Here is a 24,867-nt window from a genome sequence, read left to right as displayed (position 1 = left end):
CAGCCCAGTACGGTTTAGAGCCAGTAACACGAAGCACAAGACCTATTCAGCCTGGGCTTGGCCTGCGAGCGTGGGCTCCAGGCGCCGTTCGAACTGCCCAGAGGGACCGTCGCGTGTCCCACAAACCCACAAGCAGGTGCCTCGCGCTGGGGACATCTCATGAACCGTCCACCTAGCTAAAGCTCTGGGGCTGAGCTGCTTTCCAGTATCTACTATAGCCGTTAAATGCGTGCTGCTTTGAGAGCAGAGGTTACAGAAGACCTGAGCAATGCTTCGTTCACTGCCTTTTCCTTTGCCACCACACGTGCATGTGTGCGTGTATGTGTGTACACACGTGAATCCTGCACCTTGCTTCAGCGYGGCCCCAGGGAATAGCTGCATAAGTGAGCTGATGACTGCATGATGGCCCAGCTATTCTCAGCTTTCCTACCTTCCCCTCGGGCATCTTACATTAGAGCTCTTTTTTCTTTTCAGCAGCATGCRTCTTCAATACCCTTTCATCCAGAAAACCAAAGCGTGCTGCATCGCGCTTGGGAGCATTTCTTTGGTAAGCAGCATTTTCCCTAAAGCACCTGCCATCCTGCGAGGAGGCAGAACGGGAGCAGTGCAATACGGTTARGGCCTGCGAGCTGGTGACTACTGCCCGAGAAACCAGCTAACAAGATGCTTTGGCCAGTTAGCTGATGATCATAAATYATGAAAAAAGCTTGTTTTTCAGAGCTGCCCTTACTCACCAGGTCTCAGGAGCCATCCATAGCTGTTCTTGTAGTCAAAAGKCTCCTATCCACTTGAACAAGCAGGGGAAAAACAGTTTACCCCGCCAATATGCAGGAGTGCCATGCAAGTGTCTAGGAGAACACAGGTGTTTTCCTTAGATCCTGCTGCTTTTTTCRTCAACAGGTTCAACTCAGACCCAACATCTCAGGGAAGAACCTTTGGGCAACAAATATTCCTGAAATTTTTAATGTTGGAGGGTTTGTTTCCAAATGACTGTATTTGAATGAAAGAGTTTGATCCCTCTCAAACCACCCAGACAAAAAAGAAAGGAAGGAACAGGCTGAATTGTACAAAACTGATTTAATGAAAAATATTCCCTTGTATAGCTTTTCAACCAGCTGCACATACACCTTCTTGTCTAATAAAGCTCATAGCCCAGCAAAACTGCCGCTGCCATGTGTATATTTAACCATTAAACTCTCTGGAGCTGCGCGCGGGGGTTTTCCCAGTACTTTGCACAGTGAATTCCTGGGACTCCAAGGCACCAGCGCGATTTCGCCTTATCCGGCCCCAGAGAGGGGCCCTGCCTGGCCGGGAGGCGTGCAGACGTCACAGCCRCGGGATGCGGTTCGTCCACGCACCGGGGGCTGCCGGGGCACTCCAGCCTGGTCCAACACGAGCCCGAGCCTCCAGGCCAAGGTGCGTCTGCACGGGGGCTCCGACGGGGAGAGGGATTTGCTTCTCTCGCTTAGGGAACAGGAACGAGTCTCTGCAGACATCCGGACACCCAAATTGCTGCCTGAGTAGCTCCGTTAATGCTGCAGAGGTGCAACCGGGTGCCTTGTTGGTCTGTGATTTAGCTCAGAATTTAAAGAGAATGGAAAATACTAAGCCCTGTGGGGCGCTAGCGGAAAACACCGAGGGAATCGCCGAGCGCTGCTTTTGCAGGGGCAAAGCGGGCAGYGCCGACAGCGCTAAGCCCCTCTCCCGCGGCGCTGGCTGCAGTCGCCCCGCGAGGAGCAGCGCCGCTCCATCACCGCTGCAGCCCAACCAGCGCCATCCTTCCAGGCCCTGCTGAATTCAGTTGTGCAGCTACTGAGAATAATTCTCTCTCTCTTTTTTTTTTTAATGCAAATCAACTGTTTTATCATTCTAAATGCGTTCATAGGCTCCAGATGCCACTCGTAAGGGTAGATTCTTGTTAGAGCTACCAGGGCTTCAGCACCTGCCCGGGGAGAGCAGGATGAAGAAATGAAGTCYATCAGCGTGCCCGCTTGCTCCTTCTGCCCTGGCACGAGACAGCAGGGGGGTCAGGGCCTGTCCAGAGCTGTTAACACCAACCTCTTCTTTCCCATCCAGCCCAGGCCTGTCTTAATAAATGCCTAATTGGATTTTGTGTCAATGCAGCCTGTTAGCCACGTGTTCCTCGGGGGAGTTTCTGCTCTTTGCCCGTGTCTGTGCTGCGTCGCAGCCGGAGTTAATCACGTTAACAGCGTCCTGCCGAGGGCTGCTGCAGCCCGTCCAGCGCGGAGCCAGAGGCTAGGAGACGTCCTTCGGCAGGCATCAGCTCTTAAAAACACGGACAAGACTGACTGGGAAGGTGGGGGAGAGCCRTTCTGCAGAGGCACTCTGGAGACCCACGTGGCCCCAGGTCCTCGGCGGCACCTGGCCTCCGGAAACATTAACCACACGAGCRTTTCTGAGCACGGGAGCCTCAGTCCTCCCGCAGGGCAGCTCATTTATGACACGAACTTCACCTCCTGAACGTTGGAGCCTTTCGTAGTGACGGCCAGCCTGGGTTTGTTTCTTCGTAGGCTGCAGCACGCTGCAAACTTGGACRGAGAAGACAGGCAGCTTGGTTTGGAGATATAATTAACACGGTTCAGCCTATGAGCACTGCAAACACGAGCTGGGTTTGATCATGTCCAGAAAGTCTGTGCAGCTCCAGCCTCCACCACGGTTCTGTTTAGTAGCGGGAACAACACCAGAGAGCGGAAACCCATCATTCCGCTTAATAGGGCTTTGGTTCTGAGGCAGAGGAACAAAGATACCAATATTCACATTAACCATTTCAGAGCTTGTCCCATTAGCAGAAAACTTCAGCTAATGCCTGCCTATGGGCAGACCCCCTCCATGCACCAAGGTCTCGCGGGGAAAACGGGAAGACCACCTGAGCAAGAAGAAGGATGAAGCTCCATTTGGAAAGGGAGCGTATAGAAATAACGTGGAGTAAATATAGCCACCAGGGAGCTGCATCGCTGTCAGCTTTCCCGAGGTTTGCTCTGCTAATGAGCTCCGCTTCCTTCAATTTCCGGGCATCGTTGTCTAAACTTATGACAACTATATAGCACAGTATGTACCATATGTCTACAAATACAGCTGCATATTCTAGGTAGGGACTGCACTTTATGAGTAAAGGTTGAATGTTAGTAGAACATTTGAGAAATATTGTTATAATTGCTGCATTGAATTTGCAGCTATAAAGCACTATTTATACATATTTTAGATGTTTACTGTTGGCTTTCATGCTTTTCTGAAGAGACACTTTTAGAAACTACCTTTTTTATTTCTGCGTATTATATTGGGGACTCAAATCTACCAGGAGTCAAATTCTTTTGTGCCGTTTTAAAAACACAGCTCAAAAACCACAGCTGCTTAGGCGTGTTCACACCCTTAAATGCATGTGAATAGCGCGATATAAACAAAGCTGCACCAAATGGCCTGTTGGGTTGTGATAACATTGTTACTGAACTGTCCCCTTTCACTGAAAAAAAACAAATTACTAAAAAAAATATTGGCAAAGAAAAATCTAGATTCCATGGAATAGGATAATGGTTTATGCTTAAAGGCATTAAACAACAGGCTCTCTGGAGCAATATATACAATTAGCAATGATGTGATGTGGTTGTAGCTGAGCGTGAGCAAGCTGACCTCCCTTCCAGCACTTACCGCAGAAGGCCAGAGCGGAGGGTATATATCAGCATTATTTTCTAAAGGCAGGTTAGCCTTGCTTACAGGRGGGTACAGTAAATTTTAGACGAGCTGCCAAGGCTGTTGGTTGGTTTCTCCCCACGGTCTTTAACCACAGGGAGTGAACAAGGCCCATAAGGAGCAAAGTCAAATGCTCAAAGCCCTAAAATTCCTGTGATCTGAACAGCTGCAGTTTGGTAGATGAATTGCAATTAAAAAAAAAAAAAAGAAGAAAGAAAAGTAGCTCTTGAAAGTTATTGTTTTTGCAAAACACAAAGAGAAATACCTAGCAAAAAATCTTAATTTACAGTGTCAGGAAAATGTCAATGGAGCCACTTACTCAGCCTCTGCTGTTACAGGTTCACAGGTGGTTTTGGCATCCACCGAAAGGCACCTAAAGCTCTCCTGTATCTCACCTCCACGTGTTTTGAGAGGTCCTGCTAAGTTCAACTTTTTAAATCCACCTTTCTGAACTAATGGCTTTTGAATTAGGACTTTAAGGAAAGAYGGTTCCCTCCAAGAAGGGACGGACGAGGAAGCTGCGACGGCGTCTCTGCAGGAAGCGTTTCCTCACCAAGGACCGGCCTGTGGTTTCGCATTCACCATATGGGAATTTCAGTCCCGGTAAGAAAGGTCAAGCAGAATTGATGCTGCCTGRTCCGCAGGTTAATTCGGAGTCCTTGTGCCAAGGAGCCGCCGTTGCAAGCGGGCGATCAAGGAAAGCTGCATCGAGGAGCGGGAAGGTGCCTGCGTCGGGTCCTGCTCGGGAAGCCTTGGTGGTTGACAGTGGCGGTCTGAGCTCAGGTCCTACAGAGCTAAAAAACCCAGTGCTCTTATTTGAGAAAAGGAGGATTTTCTTCCCARTGCGGGAGCAGATTTGGGGGCTTCATCCAGATCCGTCACACAGGGACACAGACCCTGCTCTTCCCGCGAGATGCATGTTGTCATGTCCTGTCCTCAGGACACCCAGATCCCCCAAACCTGCCTCCTTCCCCACTTTCTCCTGGGGTGGTTCTTCACACCACGCACCATGCAGATCCTGAGAAACRGCTGCAAAATAAGTGCATTTAGAAATCACAGGGCACGATCCTCCGCTTTCTCGTGTTCTGTGAAACTGCCTGACAAAGCTGATGGTCCCATCAGTTTAGCGTGGGCATTTCACACTTGGGATTTAAAAATATATATGTATATTTAGCAAACTGAATACAATATTTTAATGCAAGGTTTTAAAGGAAAAACAGAAGGTTTTAAATTTTTCTCTATCTTGCACTGTCAATTCCAAGCTGCTTTGTACTAAGCCRTTTTTCCCTCTCCGCAGAATTCATACAAGTAGAGAATAATGGCCTAAAGAAATGCTCCTCAGTTTGCTATTGCACTGGTAAAAGCAGAGTCTTTACACTTTACTAGTAGGTGACATTTTCTGTATGTACAGCAGGAAAAATTAGGAAAAGAATATGTGGTTAACCTAAGAAGAGTACATAATTACTCATCTGCTGTGCTGCTTAACAAGAAAGTTGAGGTTCTTCATAGAGATAGATAATGGATTTCCCCTAATTCCCTTCCCTCCTCCATCAAACAAATAAGAGGAAAAAAAAGTATGCATTTCACCAAAATTAATTTTTAAAGCAAAAAGACCTTCGTTCTTTGACCAAATTTTTTTCTCTTAATCTGAGGCAAAAGCTGTTCCTTTTCAAACAATTTTATCCCTTTGCAAAGCATATCCTTTTCAGCTTTAAATCTAGGTGTGTTTTTAATGGAGAATTAAGGCTGCTTGGAATGAAAGACCTGACTCCTCCTCTCTTATCAGCTTTTGACTTGTCGTTGCCAGCCAAGCGTGACTCGGTTCCCCCCCCAGCTCGGGAGGCTGCGGTGGAGCGGGACGGTCTGCCCACCCCAGCTCTTCGCAGGACCTGCCCACGCGTCACAGGAGGGAACAGCAGCACGTTTCTGGGTAGTCCTCCGCGTGCACCTTCTTCTCGTTACCGAAGACGTAGAAGGAATACGCCTTCCCTTTCCATTYGTACTCAATCTTAGTGAGTGGAATTAGCTCAACAGCATGCTTCTGCAAAAAAGAAGAAAAAGGGATATTTTAACAGCCTCYGATAGGAGGAGCGAGTGCAGGTGCCCAGCTTCACCGCGCAGGGCAATGGGGCAGCAACCACTGTTTCATGCACACCTTTAGGGAGAAGAGGTCTCCTCCGAACACCTCTTATTTTAATGCCCCGGGGRATCCATCTGCGTGAAGCTACATCTCTGGGGGCATTTTTACCTACCTGTCTCAATATCCGCGTCTCTGCYGACACCTGCATTTGATGCAGCGCAATGCAGGACTCCGCGCCCCGCACAACCGACGCGGGAAAATTCAGAGGACTCACCTGGAAAAATCGCAACGTTGCAAAGAACATATTTACAGATCCTCTAAAATGGCTTTCTAACCAACGCTCATGAACCTGCAATGCGTGCACTTTAATTTCAGTCCACAGCAAGGTGCAAATATTCACCGTCCATCTCCTCTTTGGCACATATTTTGCAGATATTTTTAATAAGCTCTGCTCTAGAGATAACCGTTTCATTCACGTTTGAGCTGATGGGGCTCCCGGCAGGAGCCAGTGTTGCAGCATCTCCGAAGACCTGCCCAACGCACCCTTGGCCGCAGCAGCCGAACAGGACGGCAGCAACCTGGGGAGGGTCGCGCACATCTAGCTTGATGCTGGCCTGCTCCGGTCACCACGGACGGCTCACCAACCAACTGCCACCTCCTCCTGCTTTAAGTAAAACCACCCCAAGCTGCGCAGGCATTTTGGGGGCAGCATATTTCCCTCGAATTCCTAGCGTTGTGGTTCGTAACTCTGGTTCACGGCTCTGGTTTGTCCCTGTTATGTTCATCCTAGTGAACCTGTAGATATTTCTACAACTTGACCTGTCTCTGGGCTGTCTCACAAGGACATAGCGAGGCCCAATAGCAGCTCCATGCCGTGCAGCCCCTGGAAACTGCCGTAACTTTTCTGGGCTAAAAAGCGGCGAGACTTTCCTGGAGAAATTCTACTGTGTATCGGTTCGATTTCGGTCCCTCCAAAAATGATTTTATGGTTAGATAAAAGTTCATAAATACATCAGTGTGTGCTGCAGTTTCTAGACAAATAACGAAGCTATCGTGTTAATTTATAGTTTACCAAGTGATCTTCGTCACTGAACAGTTCCTTCCCGGTGACTTCCTGGAAGAGAGATGTAGGAAGCCAGTGGTGCTCCTCAGCAACGTACTCGGCGATGCTGGTCTTCCTGCGGGGAAAAGAGGGAAGGCTGAAACTGCTTGCTTTTTATTTTTCCCATTTAGAAATATTAGCTTTATACTAAATAGTACATTAAATATTATATTAAATACATGCTCCGTTGCACAGCCTATCTATCTGCAGCAAGGACGCCGCATGGACAAGTGTTCAAGCTTCGCACGTTTCCCTTCACCTTCCATTATCTAGAAGTTGGCTGCACTTTAAAAATTCCTTTTAGCCCTTAACCTCTGCTTTTCCATGATGCCTACTGCAAGCCGCAAGGAAAAGGAAAAGGAAAAGGAAAAGGAAAATGCCCTGTGCATCAAGCTGTGGCATCAGCCACGTTCCTGAGAGCAGTAACTTACACTGCCCGTGATTTCTGAACATTTAATTAATTAGATAAGCTTAACAATTCTCTTCTATTTATGTTATTAATAATTTCATGAAAAGCTACTATTCGAAGCGGAAATTTTGTGTATGCACATTCAAATCCCCTAACAACTGCACCAAAGGGAGGAGAAGCAGCGGCATAACTAATGCAGTCAAGCACAGCCGTGCAGCGCCTGAATGCCCACCGGGACGCGTGGACGTGCGCCCTGAGGACAGGGCTACTTTAACATCCTTGGTTATTTTCAGTAAAAACACAAGCGCTCGGGTCTGAGCACCCTTCTTTTTTTTTTTTTTCCCCCTAATTCTAATAACTCTGGTTGCACGTTCCCGGTCTCCGAATGCTTTGAAAGCCCGCACTGCAGATAATACTGTCATTTCGTACTACCTCTGCGGACGCTGGGCGCTATGCAAGAGGCTACCGAGAGGCAAGGCGACGCGCTCTGGCTGCGACTCACCAGGCGACGGTCAGCTCCACGTAGCAGAGCAGGAGGCCCTTGGCGTCGCAGCGGGCGCAGGGCACCCGGGCCCGGCCCCTGCAGGAGAAGCACCTGCGCGAGGGAAGCGGCACGGACTCAGCCGCGGGTTGCAACCGGGCCTTCGAGCGCCGGGGCTTCGCTCGAACCGTGCCCGATCCCCAGCCCCGACACCGCCGGGCTGCTCCAGCCCACGGTGGAAAACACCCAATAAACGCGCTGGCGAGGCTCGGATGTCTCCGATCCGACGCCACGGAGGCGCATCCGTGACTGCCAGCGCGTGCCGAGGAGCAACGGGTGGGAGAGCCGAGCACCCAAGAGAGCTGTCAGCTGAGCTTTCCATCAGCAGCTCTAAAGGGGGAAAACCCCACGTCTTGTTTATTAATACAGAGGGAAGCACAGCAGCTCTGCAAGTGCTCTCGGCTGGGGAAAACCGGGCATCAAAATAGCACAATTCCTTAGCAATAATCTGCACGAAGTGGGCATAGAAACCATCTCATGAGCACGCCCATGCACACCGCCACGTCTCAGCACCCCATGGTTCTATCCTGCCGCATAAAGCACTTTGCAAGCTTTGCATGCATGCACTTTCTTTTAGAAACGTGCCTTTTGGCCCCACAAGATTACTGGGGTGTCTTCTTCGCTTAGCTGGATTTGCAGATAGCATCTATTTATTTACCTCCCCTGCCAGAGAGGAAATGAGACCCTAGTAAACCAAAACTACAGAAAAGCAAACTGCCTTTTGGTCTGGTATTTTGGTTTTTCTTACCTCATCTGTCCTGAACTGTTACAATATGGACAACCACTATAAATTCCATCAGTAGTATGCTTGCCACTTCCCCAACAGAAAATACAGGTTCTCTAGATGTAGAAAGAAAACAAAGAATACAAAATATTAATTCTTTCATTTGCAATTGCTGAGAGCCATTTTCTTAATAATACTCATTTATAGAAGCAAAAAAAAAAAAGATAGATGTGCTGATCAGTGCATTCTTTCATTTAAAACCATTTATGATGATACATCCATAAGCAGAACAATACGAACAATTATTTATTCCTGTGCGGAGAACACGCATCCTATTTTCAGGATTGCATTTAGGTCGTTCATAAGCTTCCCCTGCTAGTTCTCTGCTCCAACGTGAATTTTGTGCTTGAATTTCCCCTCCACAGTAAGTCCCGTAGAGGACTGAATTACTGCAAAGGCAAAGCTGCGTGCACCTTGCCCTGGGCAGCACCGTCCCAAACGCTGCAGAAATGGCTCCGTCGGAGGCCCATCAGCTCCCTCGGTCAGCAGGAAGAGGCGGTTTACGAGCCGGTTTTCCCCGGAGCAGGGTCCCCCCGCGCGGGGTGCTCCCGGCTGCCCTGTGCGCTCTGCCCCAGGCCCCATCCGCTGGGAGCACGGCCAGAGCCGTCTTCCACCAGGTCCCTGGCCACCATCCCGTCGCCACTGCTCCGGCACGTTCACGTCGGGGAATTAGAGCGACGTCCCGATATCATCTGCTCTGGGCAGCAGCAGCCGGAACGTGGTGTCGGCATTGCTGCTTTATCTTTCCGTTCCATCTGTCCGGACGGGCAGCGAAACCTGTATTAAAGGTTTTGCTCCACCGCCATCCATCTCCGTCCCGAAGCCTCCCGGGAATCCCGGCTCCGTTTCTAACTTTATCAAGGTGCCATTTTTTTTTGGATGGTTGCTAATTCGCCCCGTTTCCTTGAGCAGTCAAGGTGAAATGGGTTTACTGCATGACCAGGTTTTCAATTTAGGACATTAATAGTGTTGACCCAATTTAGTGCAAATTGGATCTTGTTTTCCTCAAATAAGACAGGGCCTGATTTAACTCCTGCCAACAGAAGGATTTCCAGAGATTTACAGGTTTTGAGTCAGCCCCATAATCTGTGGTTCTTAACCTGCTGTGCAGTGATTTACGTCCCTCTCCTCACATCTTCCTCCTCTGGTGGAGGAACCCGTCAGAGGCTCCCRGCAGCTGTCTGCTTGCAGGCAGCACAAACACGCGTGGAAACGCGTTCCCCCACCGCACAACAACCTCCCAGCTCTGCGCGCTCCCTCGGGCTGGGGAACGGCTGCCGGCCCAACGTCCAGGAGACCTCGGAGCGGGGCCGTGCCTGGCGCAGGGCTTCTTTGCGCATAAACTTCTTTGCTCGTCTCAGAGCTCAGGAAGAGGAAGAGGGAGGTTAGCTGCTTTCGCGTCCTTTTCAAATACTTAAAACACACGTTTTGTGCTTTGGCGCAGAGGAAGCGATGTCTGAGAGTGATCCTCCGTGGCTCTCGAGACCACGTACCTTTCCGGATCCTCTGCAAGAGCTGCACAGAGCCAGGCCGGAGCTGGAGCAATCGGGACAACCCTGAAAGCCAAGAAGACACAGGCAACACGGTCATCGGCCGCTCACGACGCCGCGGGTTCCCCAAGGGATGCGCGGTACCGCCGCCACCGTCGCTCATCGGCAGTCGCCCGTCCCCGGTGAGCCCGCGGCTCCTGCTCGGATAAGAGGGAGCGGGAGGCTCCGACCGGCGGCGACGGGGGCCAACGTCTGTGACGCAGCCAGCGCCCTCCGCGCCTAACCAAGCCCGGCACGAGGCTGGGGAAAGCAGGACCGCGCCAGGYGGCAGGAACGGCCGCTGCCCCTCGCCGCCGCCTGGCCGTGCTCGCCCAAACGCGGCCGGACGGGCTCGTCTGCCTGGTCTTGTTCRTTTGATCCCCGGAGTGAAAATAGTCGGGTTTCGTTCGTTTGGGTGGCTACGAGTCGTTTTTCATGGCGACTCGCCCATCCAGAACGCAGAAACTATTTCAAGTGGTAAAAGCAATCCTTTGCCAAAAGCACAAGTGCTAATCCTTTATCTAAAGCTATTAAAACACTATTGTTAGTTCAAGCAGAAAAACAACGTTTCCTGCCAGAAGCAGAGTTATCTTTTCTCATCCTAAGTCATGGAAGGAAGAAGCAATAAATATAACTGCATCCCCCCCCGAAAGGGCCGTTTCAACGAGCAGAAATGACTCCCGGCGGCGCAGCGAGCGCCGGCGCGGGGGAGCGGCGGGCTGGGGCTCACCTGCACCGCGAAGGTGCGGGGCACGGGCAGGCGCGTCTCGCAGGCGGCGAACGGCGGCGGCGTCTCGCAGGCGGCGAACGGCGGCGGCGGCTCCACGGCCACGTCCCAGGGCGCCGGCGGGGCAGCCGCGGCCGGCGTCTCCACCGGCCCCCCTAGGGCAGAGCAGCGAGGCTGGCAGAGGGCTGCGGCGGGGACGCGACGGCCCCCCGCTGCGCCGGCCGAGGGTGTCGATAGCACTGCGGTTTTGCCATTTACGCCCCTAATTTTCAGTGGCCGACCTGGGCTGGTGTTACACATGAAGGATGGGCTTAGACACCATCCATCAGCTGCCAAGGGCTCGGCATCCATCATCCTAAAGGCTACAACAGCACGTAACCGCACCATGCACACCCGCGCAAGAGGCCGCGTGCTAAAGGCACATGATTAGGTCAATGTTATTCCCATAGGTGCCAAACTAGTCAGCAAAATCTGCTGTGGCCGGCTTGCTTGTGTCGGTCCTTAGCACCTCCAGTTCCCCGTTCCCACCAGCGTGAGATGCCTCCAGGGCCTGACTTTCCGCAGGAACCGAAATTCAGCAGACCCGGACAGGAAAAACCGCCCAGGGTCCCTCCCAGCGCCCGGGCAGGGGGAGCCCGACTCGTGCACGCGTCTCGCACCGCACGCTGGAAGTTTTCCGGAGGAAGGCTTCCCGACGGCCACGGCAGGGGAGGACGGCAGCCTTAGCTGCACCCCGGGTGGCATCTGCTTACCGCGGTAGGGCTCGCGGGCCGGCAGCGTGCTCCTGCTCTCCGTGAACGTGTGCAGCCGATACTGGTAAAACCAAACAGGAGCTAACGGTGACCTGCTGGAAGGGGAACTGCCCTGGGCTTCGCCCGGCTCCGCGCGGTGTGGGACCGGAGCGGGTCTGGGGTTGCAATAACCCCCAGCATCCCCGCTGCAAGAGCTGCGCAGTAATAAGTGCTGCTAACCAGCAGCTCTGCTTGGAGAAGACCTCTGCAAAGAGTCCTTACACTTAATTAAGGAAGTGGTATTTAATTACCCTCCACGGGACCCTGCGGCTTCACCCATCGGCCGCACGTGGGGAAAGCTCCTCCCTGGGGTGCGCAGCAACGGCCTCTGCACACAACCGGGAAAGACAGCCCGTTTTCGGCACAAAACGATTATATGTGAAAAATAATGATGTGGAACTGTTTTTACACAGGCAGCATAATACAAGCTGAAAGTTCAAGAGTTTTTGACCGTGTTATATTACACACCTTGAAAATATACTATATATCTGAAACAATTCCCCATTACAGTGGGGTGAGGTATAAACCTCTCATACAGTTGCACTTATTAATGTCATCTCACCCTGTATGTGTTTAACGCAGTCAACTTCTGGATCACCATGTGTTTTGCTGGGGCAGTCCTATAGCAGCATTTGCTGGCTGCATACCGTATAAAGGCGGCTTTGGCTTCATCCTCAGAAATATATAAGAAGCTGGAAAAAGAACAAAAACCAGGTAGTTTAAGAATGTATAGTTGACATGCTCTCCTGAAGTTTTTTTAATCACAAGGGGGGGAAAAAAATAAATTAAAGCACCAGTCAAGATTCATTAGCAATCTGCATGCTTCATTTAAGCTTGCCCAGGCAGAGATTTCCTTTATAGGCTAAATCATTCTGATTTTCCCTGAGAGCCAAGCCCCGTCCTGGAAAAGATCTGGTTGCTCAACGGTTTGTCACTAAGCAACGAGAATTCGGTGCACTTGATCTCATGTTTGCTTGTCATCACACATTGCAACCTTTTTTATGTAATTGGGACTAATCTCACAGTTTGTTTTTAACAAGAAACTAAGTCAAAACAAACAAACAAACAAAAAAAGGGCCCAAAAAGCACAAGGTCCTGAGCAGGTCATGGGTGCCCCATCAAGGTGCTGCAGCAGCTCCTCCCCTGGGTCCCTCCGGAGCCGGAGCCTATAAAGGAAATCCCACCCGGGCACGCTTAAACGAAGCACGGAAATTGCTGATGAATCTCGACTTGGCCCCATGCGCGCAGACGGGGAGATAACGCCTCGGGGGGCCGAGTCCGCCGGGACACCTCCCGCACCGGCTCCATCAGGATCCCCCCCCCGGGTGCCTGCCTCTCYGGTGGAGCCGGGTCCCGCCAGTGCCGCAACGCCGCCACCGCCGAAATCCCTCCCTCCGCCCAGACCTCCAGCTGCTCGGCTCCGTAGCGCTGAGCGCTCAGCCCCAGCGCCGGACGGCTGGCTTGAATCGAGGTATGCGCTTGGGTTCAAACCCATCCGTCCCCTACGGCCACCGCTGCTTTCCGCAGCAGGAAGAAAATGCCTTGGCTTATCTTTGAACACATAAACCTTTACATTGCTGGGGTTAAAAGCAACGGATCAAAAAGACACGTTACCTCTCCTGCGCTTGAAACGCTTCGGCGTTTGGAGGAGCAGGAAAGTTTGCATTTCCTGGGAGGAGAGAGCAGCAAGATTACCTGCTCGCATTCGCCGACTTGCGACGCCGCGGTTCAGCGTCGCTACGACGGGCTCCGTCGGGCGCCTCCCCACGAGACGGTCGCTGGCGTCCTTTGCTCTTCCCTCGCCTTCCCGCCCCTTTCAGTCCCACTCAGCGATTGCATCCGGCGCCCCGCGCGGTGTCACACCCTCCACAGTTACCTGCCCAGACGCTTCCCGCTCCGGCCCCGGGGTCCACCAGCTCCAGAGGGGGTGCAGAGGGCTCCGCGCCGGGCCAGGCACCAGGACCTGCAGCCACGTCTGTACAAGAGAAGGTCCAACAGAGGGGAAGTCCAGAAACGCTCTCAAAAGCGCAGAGTTACAATGTGCCGCTGATTTGCAAGAAAATAGCCACTAGGAGCATTGCAAATAGCATGCGCAGTATCTAAGAGAGCATTTAATTTCCCAGATGATAGAGGGAGATCTTCCCCAACGTTTGTGTAGCGATGGGAGAGCCTGTGAGAAGCGTGCTGTCCAGCAGGACACCTTGCATCGACCACGCATGGGCTGGAGACACGGTCTGTGCAGCGGCGCGCTGCCCAGGTCGGTGACCCGCGCCGGAGCGCTGCGTTTAGCCCACCGCCGCCGCAGAGATGAGGCCTGGGAACCAGGCATTTTTCCTGAAACTATTAGTCCCTGGCCAAATTATTCCAAAACCAGCCTCTGGTGTCAGCAATCCCGCTGCAGCATTTAAACCACAGAGCATGAGATCTGTCTGGGAAAGAGCAGAGACGCAGCAGTGATACAACGCAGAGGAAGGGGGGGAACAGCAGTGCCAAAACGCCCAAACTTCTGGTTAACAACATTCAGCTGCATTGCAATAAATGCAGCAGGACATGTAGTTTCAGGTTCTTCCTTTCCGGACCACGAAACGGTACTAATCAGGCCTTCCCCGCCGCCGGCAGCACGTGCGAGCAGCCGCTGGCGGCAGGAGCAGCCGCCCGCACGGGATCGCGGGGAGGGTTTGCAGCTGCCGGAGCCCGCGGGCAGGATCAAACAGGCGAGACAGCGGCACGAAAGCGATGCACGGCCAGCAAAGAGGAGCAAAGGCATGTCCCCAGCCGCATCCCTTCTCGGCTGTTTGATCTCATCCACTGCTTTGAAGCATTGGCTAGGGGAAGAAAAGAAGTGGATCTAAGCAAGGAGCTTCCAGGGGAATTCATCCAGGCAGATCTGCCCATCTCAGTGCTCTTTTATCAAAATCAACAGCCAAACGAAGTTATTTTGGTGGTGAACAGTCTCCTCACTGATTTCAAACTCACTCAGACACCAGCAAAGCCCACTGTGAATAAGACCACTCTTTTTTGATCAATTGGAATAGAATCACTAGGTCTAAAAACTTATAAACACCCAGTTTCAAGTTCCCGGCATTTCACTCTGCTGCGGATCGTGCTTTGGACGCTGGAGAACTTCTCAGTTCCCGAATCTGTGACCATCCAGTTCCTCGCCTCGACCCCAACCTGTCCCTCGTCCACCTCGAGACAGCGCYAAACCACTGCACCCCGTTAAATGGGATCAGTCCCGTTTTACCCCAGAAGGCCCTAAACGGATGCCGGGCTGGTCTTAAAGCACTGCGGCACAGCGCATCTGGCAGAGCTGCATGGAGGAAGCCGCCAGCCGAGCGTGGCCCTAGCACGGCCCCGAAGCTGCCGCTCCGGGGCAAGAGCCCCGGCATAAGGGACGAGACCTCTGACGTCGGTTCCTGTTGGGAAACTGCAGTTTCGTAACGTTACCTCCAGCCACACCGAGACAGGCGGGAGCCCCGGTGAACCTGCACTTCGTACCCCTTGCATACGTCAAAGTAGGCAGCAAGGGTCCACCAGGGCCGCGACCTGGGCGGTCTCGCTGCAGAACAGGGTTTTGGTTTGCAAATACTGTCCGCACCTTGCTTGCCGCACGGCGGAGGGGGATCCTGGCTTCCATAGCTCACAGYGTGTTTGTTCCTGTTTTGAGAAATGCAAACACAAAACATCACAAATCAAATCTCCTCCGGAGGAAGCAGGCGCGCACGGCCCGGCCGGGGAGCTTTACATCAATCTCCGTCCTGTCTCCGTCAGAGCGACGGCAGCAGCCAGGGAATAATGAATCTCTGCGAAGGAAATTAGGGGAGAGTTATCTGTTCTGTGATGTCGGGAAAATGAAGGCAAGCAAATGTACTTCGGTGAGCGGTGGAACTAATGAGATTTGGGTTCCTTCAGATCTGTCTCGTGGTGATGGAGCCTGACAAAATTGTGCTCAAATTTTCTGCTCTCTGTGCATAGATGTATAATTCATCTCTTTCCTACTTACAAACCCTCTCATCACAGAGTATTTTGAGACAGCCAGTGCAGTGTGTGGCATGTTTAACTGCAGGAAAGCTTCAGAAGTTGTTAGGAACAAACTTACAAATGCTCAGTCCTGTCCCCGCGTGCCTGCTCTTATCTGGCTTGCAAAAGCGTCATTATTAGATTTCTATGAATCTGTTTAGTCCGTCTGAATTAGACCAATAAAATCAAAAATTAGTGGACGTGCAGAACAAATAACTACRCAAAATATCCTCCACTAATGAACCRAGMTAAAAATGCCSCRTGAAGGATCTGTGACAGAGAGAACTGGAGGAGCCTTGGACAGGCGCTAAAAGTATTGCACGGGATTCCCAGCCTTTCCGCGCCGGGCACAAGCGGTACGAGCGGCTAAAGCCAGCCGCGACGCCGGGATCCAGCGGCTGCACGGGGCCATCAGCTGTCACCAAAACCAGCCCGGCCCCCTGGGAGACCCAGCGCCGAGCTGGTTTTGCYCTTCGCACCGGCCTGCGGTTGCATTTCTCCCACCCGCCGCCCGCAGCTCGCCGCGCTGTGAGCGCGGGGACGGCCGCCGGGGGACGGCGCTCCCGGGCTGCTCAAGGACCCACAAAGCGGTAAAGAAATCCCTGACGACACCACGACATGCTGCAGCAGCTGTAAAATGAGAAACCTCAAAGTGATTTTTGTCCAAAAAAAAACAAAAAAAATCTATATCAAAATAAAAAAATCAGCTCTATCAAAGTCGGCGGGGAAGAGAGATAACCTTCTGTTGCTGAATTAATGATGTGAGTGAACGAGAACGTGTTCACCCAAATCGCTAAAAGCGCTGCGAAGCAATTCTCTAGCACTTCTAGGTCTTCATGCTCCCGGCAGGGCAATACTGCAAAAACATTTCTTCRGCTCATCCCAGCAGAAGCAGCAAAAACAAAAGTGTGACAAGACCAAAAAGATAATTGGGGAAAGAAGTTACATTTAATTTTGATTAACCAGGGGGTAAAAAAAAATCTTGGATTACCAACCTTGTCAAAGAGATCAAAGATAAACTGCTTTTAAGAGGCACAAGAAGCATTAAACTGGGTTAGGATCAAGTCAATGCAGACTTCAATAGCGATCCACCRGTTTACATCATTTCATAAAATATCCACCTGAGCCTGAGAAAAAATGTGAAATTCTTTTGGAGCTATTATGATGGGATGTTAAATACATAATAAATCAACTTTGTGTGTATGAATACACTGATTCTACYTATCAAGAAAATTCAAAACTATTTTATTAAGCAAAGGAACTTAAAGCTTCACTGCAATTATGTTATCCAGCATGCGAAGGCAATTGTGCTCACACTGCGTTTAAGCATCCCCAAAGAGAAATGCAACCTCTTTCCATAACAAGGGGGCAGAGCACTATAGGAGCACTGCTGTGAGATGCAGCTTTTACGTGAACTACATTTTGCAATTCCTTTTTGATGCAACTGGGTGCCATATAACACAGTTAATCCCTTCTTCCAATAGCCACTCTTCTGTGGGTTCAGTATGGAAAACTGGGGGAAGGTTTTCACRCCAGTGCAAAAAGTTAACCTTCCCCAAAAGTGAGTATTTTACAGACATCCTCTGTAACTACCATATGTGAAGCGATTGGCCATCACTTTACAGAGGTACTTTGTTCTCAAAAAGTTAGTTAGAGAAAATAAATCTGTCATATTCCACCCAAAATGGATTTTATTTTCCCAAGCAACAAAAACTACAAAAATAGGAGTTTCTGGTGAAAACAAATTCTAAAAGTGACTCATAAGTGCACAGTGCAGAATGAAAACATTTTTAAACATCAYGAACGAGCAACATTATTAACATTCCTAGTTAACATCCATTCCACCAGGCTTTTCAAAAACAACGGGAAAATAATTTCCTCCATTTTTTTAGTATTACTAAATCTCCAACTATGAAATATTAACACATGTTCCTCCCTAAGTGCTTTATTGAAATAAAGCTCTTGATTGCTGATCAGCCAGWAGGCAGCCTCCCTCCCTGCCCCTGCTCCCGGATTAGAGCTGCCCAGTTATTCCCGCGGTATTTTCGGCTGCAGGCGGCCTGTGCTCCTCTCTCGAGGGAGACCTCCCCCTGCCCGAGCTCACCTGACCAGCTCCTCYTTCTCCATCGCCGCTCCAGGGCTGGTGTTTGCTGGAAAAGCGACGCTCTCGTGCTGGTGCTCAGGCTGGCGACACCACGTCGCCGGAGGAAGTTGCGCCAGTCTGTACTTCCAGGCTCTGCACAGATGTTGCAACGCTCGCTGGTGTTTCTGCAGCCACCGCCGCAGTTTAGGGTTCATAAAACCAACTCAGGCCCCATTTATGGGAAGCAAGGGAACAAAAAGGCGCATTTATCGTTCTTCTGTGCAAACAGGGTTTCTCCAGGACATTGACTTTGAGGATGGTCCTTCTGGAGGACTCAAATGCAAATTCTCCCTCTGCGTCAGAGGGCACCACACACTAGCACGTAGGACCAYGGCCCGGGCATCCAAGCAGCGTGCAGAAAGCATGATTTACAGACTAAAATTATGCCAGCTCAGAGAGTTGCTTGCATCCCTTTTACCGCCTCGGCATTGCACACGCAGCCTTATTCCTTGAGTCCATCTCTTCTCCCGCCAGTCGCGGGGCCAGGGCAGCCGGCCAGCCACTTCCCACCACCCCGGCAGGTCTGCAAGAGCCTGCGAGAGGAGACGTAAGGGCTGGGATGTCCGCTGCCCGGTGGCCTTTCAGGAAAACTGCCCACGTCAAAGGAGACAGAGACACACAGCACAAGTTGGGCTTTTACTGCTGCAAGAAAATTCCCTAGATCCTCTCTTTTCACACGGATTCTGGTCTCACCAAAAGGGATTTTTGCATTTTGCTCATGGGCCGCACCGGGGGCCCTTGCCAGGGTCCTGCCAGCCAAAAACTGGGGCGACCGAGTAGAACAAATCCGTGGAAGATTATGAGAAAAACGGACAGCGCTGCCTGGACGCAGCCGCGCACTAGATGGTGCTGCTGAACCACGAAACGCCAGCGACCACCCCAGCGACGCTAAACCACGGCGAAGTTATTGTTGGAAGCCAACGCAACTCTAATTTTTGTTCATGAATGTGTTTATTATAATAAACTAAATATACTCCTCTTTATTTTTTGCAGATACGCTCTGAACATTGCTCTTAGCTCTTCTGAGCTATTTGTTTCCATACAGTGCAATCTCAATGCCATGAAAGAATCATGGAAAAAGTAACTAAGGGCATAAATCTGTCCTGCGCCTCAAAGAGCGATACAGAAATGCTTCTGGTTTAAAAAATTTTTGCGATGTTTGCCCATCGGCGCATCTAAGCTGTCTTCCTGAAGGGAGTTTAGGTAACATTTTAAGTGTTGCCTAGCAATTTGGGAAGAGCTTTGTGACACAGAGAGAGGATGCTAAGTGCTGCCGACCTCTGGGACAAGCTGGGACCTTGAGCCCCTACGTTTGTTTTGAAAAATGTGTTGAAGGATTTGAAAATTCAGTTTCTTTCTGAACCGTAACAAGCCCTCTCGATTCCAGAAGGAATATTGAGGCTTTTAGGTTTGTGTTATTTGGTACGTAAAGTGCAAAATGCTGTACTTTGAAGTGGAAAATCATTTCCAAATCAAAGACTGCAATATTTTGATAGTTTCAAAATCCCTTATGCTCAGCCCCTGCTCTATCCCCCACACTTTATTAATCCAAAGCAAAATTCCAGTTGAGTCAGTCCAGTTTGATAAAATATTTAAGGCTGGCACATCTGTATTATCCAACATCTTATTTTTCATTCAAAGCTCCAAAGAACACATCTGTTCTCCAGTCATGTAGGTGCTTTATAAAAGGCTCTCTTTTATCTCCTTTAAAGAGCCTGTTTAAAGCTTTTTAAAAATAAAGACCATTTTATAAGAATATTACAATGGTAAATGCTTAGATCCATCTTTAAAGGTTGCTCAGCCTATCAATCACATTTCTTCCCCCAAAATTGAAGATTTGGATAAAAGCATGACACTTTTCTGAGGTCCCAGGATCAATTTTACTTCCAACTAAATGTCGGTGAATTCAGAGGAACCCTTCCAAAATCCGCGTGGCCAAAAACTTCCTTGCACCCTACCAAAAAACCCAGTTGCTTGTACTCGAACCAAGCATCTCTGCCCCGAGTCATCTGGGCAGCAAACTCCAGTGCCCAATTGCCTCTTCCAAATGTCCATTCTCTGACAGGCCAGGGAAAGCTCCCTGCGCGCCTTGCACGGCGCTTAGCACGGTGCCTCGAGCGTCCTAGAGCGTACGGCTTTTCCGTGATTTTCCCACCAATCATCTCGAGAAAGGCTTGCTGGCTAGATCAAGAGTTCATGCACAACTGCTCCCATCACAGAGGTGATACTGCATCATTAAGTCAAGCTGAAAGTTGTTTTTGGTCAGGAAACTGCAATAAGTCACTGCTGTGTGACGTAGGGTAAAACTTTCAGGAACAGCTAAGGGTACGTTTGCTGAGCAAAGAACAGTCTTCCCCGAGACCAGCAGTTCTGCTGGATGTTAGCCGGCCCTTGCTCCAAACCAAGGGATTTCTCATCATAGATAATATTTTAGGGTCTTTTATGCCCAAGCGATTCAGTGAGCAAAACCAGGCAGCACGGCCTGGCACAACACCCCATCGTGCAGCACCCATGCAGCATCCCGGGCAAGGCCCACAACGCTCTGCAGATCCTGAGCAGAGCCTACGGGAAGGGCCACCAGCTGTGCGAGCCGATGGCGCTACCCGAGTGCCCTCCCAGCCCCGACAGCTGACCAGCCCACGCCAAGCGTCAAGCTCCCAACCATGGGTGAAAGCATAAGCTCTCCACCCCTGCTCTGCATACGTTCATAGAGAGATTTTCTAGAGCTCCCGCCCAGCTGCTATGGCATTTAAACCAACTGAAGTAAAGGCWTGGCGTTGTTGCATTTGATGAACCAACTCTATTTCTTAAAGCAAATAAAAGATCTCCATATCATTAGTTTTAGGACGATTATTGCACTGCAGTCCACCTCAGTTCGTCTGTAACATGACCGGGTCATACTTTGTCAGTGAGTCAGCAAGTGGTATCATCCAGCCTCAAAGGATACAAAGCCATGAAAGAGTCCACAAAGAAAAGGAAAGCTGTAGTCATCCTCGCTGGCGTGCAGCCACCGCCTAAGTGGAACTGCTTTTGATCCACTGCGAATACCTTAGGTCCAAAGTGCAGTTTCATTTGCGCTGATCCAACCTTACTGGAGCCAGCTGGGTCCTGGTACAACGCCAGGCCAATTTTGGCTCATAGGATCACATATTTTTTGCACTAGTATTGCCATGGGAAGACAGTTTAAGGACCTGCATGTCCATGTTCCTTCACTCCTAAATACCCAAGATATTAAGCTAAGATTTACTCCTATTAATAACAGTATTTTGTAATGGCAAAAGCCGCTGGGAAAAAAATTAAGTGACACTTTTCTTCAGGGCTAAATTTACTTTTTTCACTAGTGACAGGGCTGGGACAGAGACTCATACAGCAAATCCCCCAGAGACAGAGAAGGTTTGTGACCGTTGTTCAAAGCCCAGTCCTGAGGTTCAGCAAGCGGTTTGACAAACCTGCCCGGTTTGCTGTTCCTTCCACACTGCTTTACACCTGCATTCGCACACGGCAGTGAGATTTGCTGGCAGATAGCTCAAACAGCAGCTGAACACCTAATTTCTTGCCTTGGAGGTGGGAAGCACCCCTTGTCCGTGGCGCTCTGGGGACCGAGCATCGCTCCAAGGTGGAGCAACAGCGCTTCTGGGGGTGGTTGTCATCATACACCTTGTTCTCCCATCCRTACGTGAAGCAGACTTACCGTGTCCTTTTCCACACGGATTCCACTTTCGTAAGAGGAATTTGCTCAATGGTTTGCCTCTGTTGAGGGAGAGAGAAGGCAACAATAACGAACCCGGTTCTACGTACAGACACGTGGACCGTGTTACACAGGGTTTCACCTGCCCAGCTCCACCGGCCCCGGTGCAGCTCCCCCGGCCCGTGCCRAGGGCGGGTTTGGCCCATATCCGCAGGGAAAGAGCGAGCGATGCCGGTGGGCAGCCCGCGACGAGGTTTCCCCGCAGCATGGTAGCGACACGGCYGGCTCAGAAAGGTGCAGCTGTCCTCGTGTCTCCTGACCTCGGTGGAGATGCGATAGCTCTGCAGCTCTGGAAATCGTGCCAGCAGTGTGGATTGACAAAAAAAAGCAGCATTTGGCCCCGAGTCCTTTCAATATTTGTTTTTACTATAAAAGGAGAATCGTGCTGCAGATGACACATGGGTTAGCTGATTTAGTTACACAAGTAACTGGGAAAACAGAGCGCTATGTTTTCAAACGTCCTTTTCTGCTTTTGACAGTCCAAATTCTTTTTAAACTTCACCTCAGGCTACACGAGTTGCTCCGTTTCCAAACCTGCAGCTATGCTATTTTAAGAGCTGATAAGAGAAGTTTCATTACCAGGCATGGCTCATCACACAGCATCTTCAATCCACCGACTGCCTGAAGAGCTGGTCAGGAAACGCGGCTCTTTGGTCTTCCATGTGTTCAAAAACATTATTCATCCTGAAAGAACAAATACGCACTACTCATTGCCACATCAGCTTGGGAGAGGAGATCCAGAAGGAACCGAAGAAGGATGCTCTTCATCATCCCGGTGGTGCAAGGGCATCACAGATGCCAGGAGGCCAAGCTAACGACTTCCTCAACCGCTCCTGCGCTGCCCATGGTGAACATCTTCCCATCATCGGTTTCTACCTCCTCATGATACCCTGGAGGCATGTGGCGCTGGAAAGCCAACGTTGAGACCCACTGGGGCCACGTCCCATCCTGTTTCCAGCAGGCGTTATGCTCAGATCCTCAGTGGGCTTAGTGCTCTTGTTTTCGTTTTACTACTGTTTTACAATGACCATCAGCTGAAAAAATAAAACTCCAGAAGCAGTAACAGTAAAACGAGAAGGACGGATGAGAGCGTACAGGGGTGACAAGGCCTCCACGCAGTAACGCTTTTGGTTCAAAGCGCAGCAATCTGGGAGCTTTACCCCAGCTCGGACAGCGAGAGGCCAATGAGGAGGAGACACTAAGCTGGAACAGGTTTCCCCATGTGTCATGTTCCCTCCCTGAACAGCCGTTGGGGATTTCACGGTACCTGGCGTTTATCCGCTCGCCGTTGGCCGGTGCACCCTCGGAGCCAGGCCCACGCGGAGGTCCTCCAGGCGAGCTGTCCCGGCGGAGGGCACGTTGCTTCTCCGCCGGCCGTTTCTTATTCGAGACGCTCCAGCTACCTTTGAACTGGCCAAGCCAAGCTGCAAGCTCTCACGTGTGGATTTCCAAAGGCGGAAGCGTCAAGTGCCTAAAGCCGGGGCGGCTGAGACCATCTCTAATGGCAAGACAAGCAACCAAGTATCCTTGCTTCTGAAAAATAGGAGATTGGGGTGGAAGCACGGAGCGTTTTCAGAAGCAAGTTTGCCCTCAGCAGCCGTATACAGCCCTGTCTGCTGCTACAAGTTATAGCAAAACTTGGAAATGTGAGTTTGTCACTGTGCAGTGACTGCACTTCAAAAACCTTACCCAGTCCCCCAGGGGACACCAACAGCTCCTGGTCCTCCTCTGCCCGCCAGAGTATTTGACAGCATATTTGTCACAAAAAGGAAGGTTTTTCTGCCTGTGGAAGACCCACCTGAGATTTAACGTTTTTTTATTAAACTTGCCATTTTGCTTGCAGCTCCGTGTAACTCAGCAATCGCCCTTGTCCTTCGCAGGTGGAGCAGACACAGCTCCCCTGGCCAACCCAGAAATTGCATCTGTTGTCAAAGACAAATAGTTCTAGCATATGGTGAAAAAACAAGCCGGAGGGGGAGGGAGGGTGCGCGGCAGTGGGAATGCTCCAAGGGACCCCGTCTGCATCGCCCCCTCCAAAGAGCCCAGGGAAAGACTTGATGCACATTTGGCTCGGGGGCAATTCTGAAAAAGCCTTTTGGATCAACACAACCATTTCTGTCCTGACTGCAGTTTTTTGTTACGATGCTGCACGTTCACTATTCTTAAGCCCCAATAAGAGATGCTTCTAAACCAACAGCTAAAAGCGAGCTGTCCTCACGCAGGAGGTGGAGCCCATCAGGGCCAGCGCTTCTCCCCTTCTTGCAAAAGCAGCTGCATGTAACCAGGTATCAGGCCTCYGAGGTGGCTTTGGCTGACAACCCATCATGAAATCATGGGTGGAATGACCCTGAGAGGTCATCCAAGCCATCACCCTGCCCTGCAGCAGAGGTGGCTACATCTCCATCCTTGCGAGTCTGACCTGGACCAAGGTGGCCCTTCGCCACCTTCCCTGTCACCTCCAGAAAGGTTCTTCCAAACACGCAGGTCTTCTCCAGGGCGCTTAAGCCCATCGCTTTTTGTTGGGCTCACGCGGGACATAGCAAACGGACAAAGCAAGCCCTTCCTCTGTGCAGCAGGCCTGAAAGCATTTGCAGAACACTGTTGGAAAAAAAGAACAACGTATTGAGCTGAAAATGTCAAAATGGCATTTCTGATTGCTCAGCCTAGGTGGGGGAAGGGCATCTGCAACCAACAACATGGCAAAACAGACATGAGTACACAAAATATTCACATTTGTATTTATATTTGCTTGGGAAAAAATTGTTGGAAAATATTACCCTTCTGCATAGAACCGCTGTGTCCCGAGGATGCATAATTTTGGCTTTTTCCAAGAAAGGACTCCAAACCAACAATAATAGCAGGGCTTCAGGCTACTTCTCATGACCAAGGGACGTGTCCGGGCCGTTTATTAGTGCTGATACTTCTCCAGGAAGGGTAGGTCGCCTGTGCACGTGTCTGCGTAGCACCCTGCATTTGGGATCAAGCGGCTAGATCTTGGTAGCAGCTAGAAGCTGGAGCCGCCAGACGGGCCGCTGCCGAAGCGGGGCCTCCCCGGCGGGTGCCGAAGCCAGGAGGGGGCAATYGCCACAGCCTGTTTTGCTGTGCAAGAGGCCACAGCTTCCCACCATCACCCCTGCGCGGAGCCCTGTAACCCGTTCAAACAAGAAAACGTGAGATGAAAGCGCAAGGGTCTAACTCCAAAGCCTCCATCTGTGGAAGCAAGTCTCARTGGAGGCCACCGGCGCCGGAGGGGAGATGCATGGAGATGCAAAGCTCCCAGGGTGC

General features: G+C 50.8%; 2 protein-coding genes across 3 annotated transcripts; both read right to left on the bottom strand.

The window, feature by feature from the left end:
* Positions 1-1,098: 1,098 nt before the first annotated feature.
* Positions 1,099-11,231, bottom strand: LOC112970514 (protein SSUH2 homolog). The gene is made up of 8 exons (XM_026075000.1): positions 11,162-11,231; positions 10,884-11,035; positions 10,118-10,180; positions 8,589-8,680; positions 7,802-7,894; positions 6,861-6,966; positions 5,961-6,062; positions 1,099-5,749 (listed from the first exon to the last, which is right to left on the bottom strand). Exons 1-8 carry the CDS (start codon positions 11,229-11,231, stop codon positions 5,609-5,611), a joined length of 819 nt encoding a protein of 272 aa, XP_025930785.1. The 3' UTR covers positions 1,099-5,608.
* On the bottom strand, positions 11,061-17,868 carry LOC112970476. 2 transcript variants are annotated; one of them, XM_026074930.1, is made up of 6 exons: positions 17,796-17,868; positions 15,270-15,328; positions 13,548-13,646; positions 13,286-13,340; positions 12,234-12,363; positions 11,061-11,693 (listed from the first exon to the last, which is right to left on the bottom strand). In XM_026074930.1, the coding sequence occupies exons 1-6, from the start codon at positions 17,816-17,818 to the stop codon at positions 11,382-11,384; spliced, it is 678 nt and encodes a 225-aa protein (XP_025930715.1). In that variant the 5' UTR covers positions 17,819-17,868; the 3' UTR covers positions 11,061-11,381. The 2 variants fall into 2 exon arrangements, with proteins under 2 accessions (XP_025930715.1, XP_025930714.1); XM_026074929.1 differs by lacking the exon at positions 17,796-17,868 and adding an exon at positions 16,687-16,816.
* Positions 17,869-24,867: the final 6,999 nt, after the last annotated feature.

The sequence above is a fragment of the Apteryx rowi genome, unplaced genomic scaffold, assembly GCF_003343035.1.
Source record: "Apteryx rowi isolate R43461 unplaced genomic scaffold, aptRow1 scaffold_4, whole genome shotgun sequence".
Lineage (NCBI taxonomy): Eukaryota > Metazoa > Chordata > Aves > Apterygiformes > Apterygidae > Apteryx > Apteryx rowi.
This window is presented reverse-complemented; position numbering and strand designations above follow the sequence as displayed.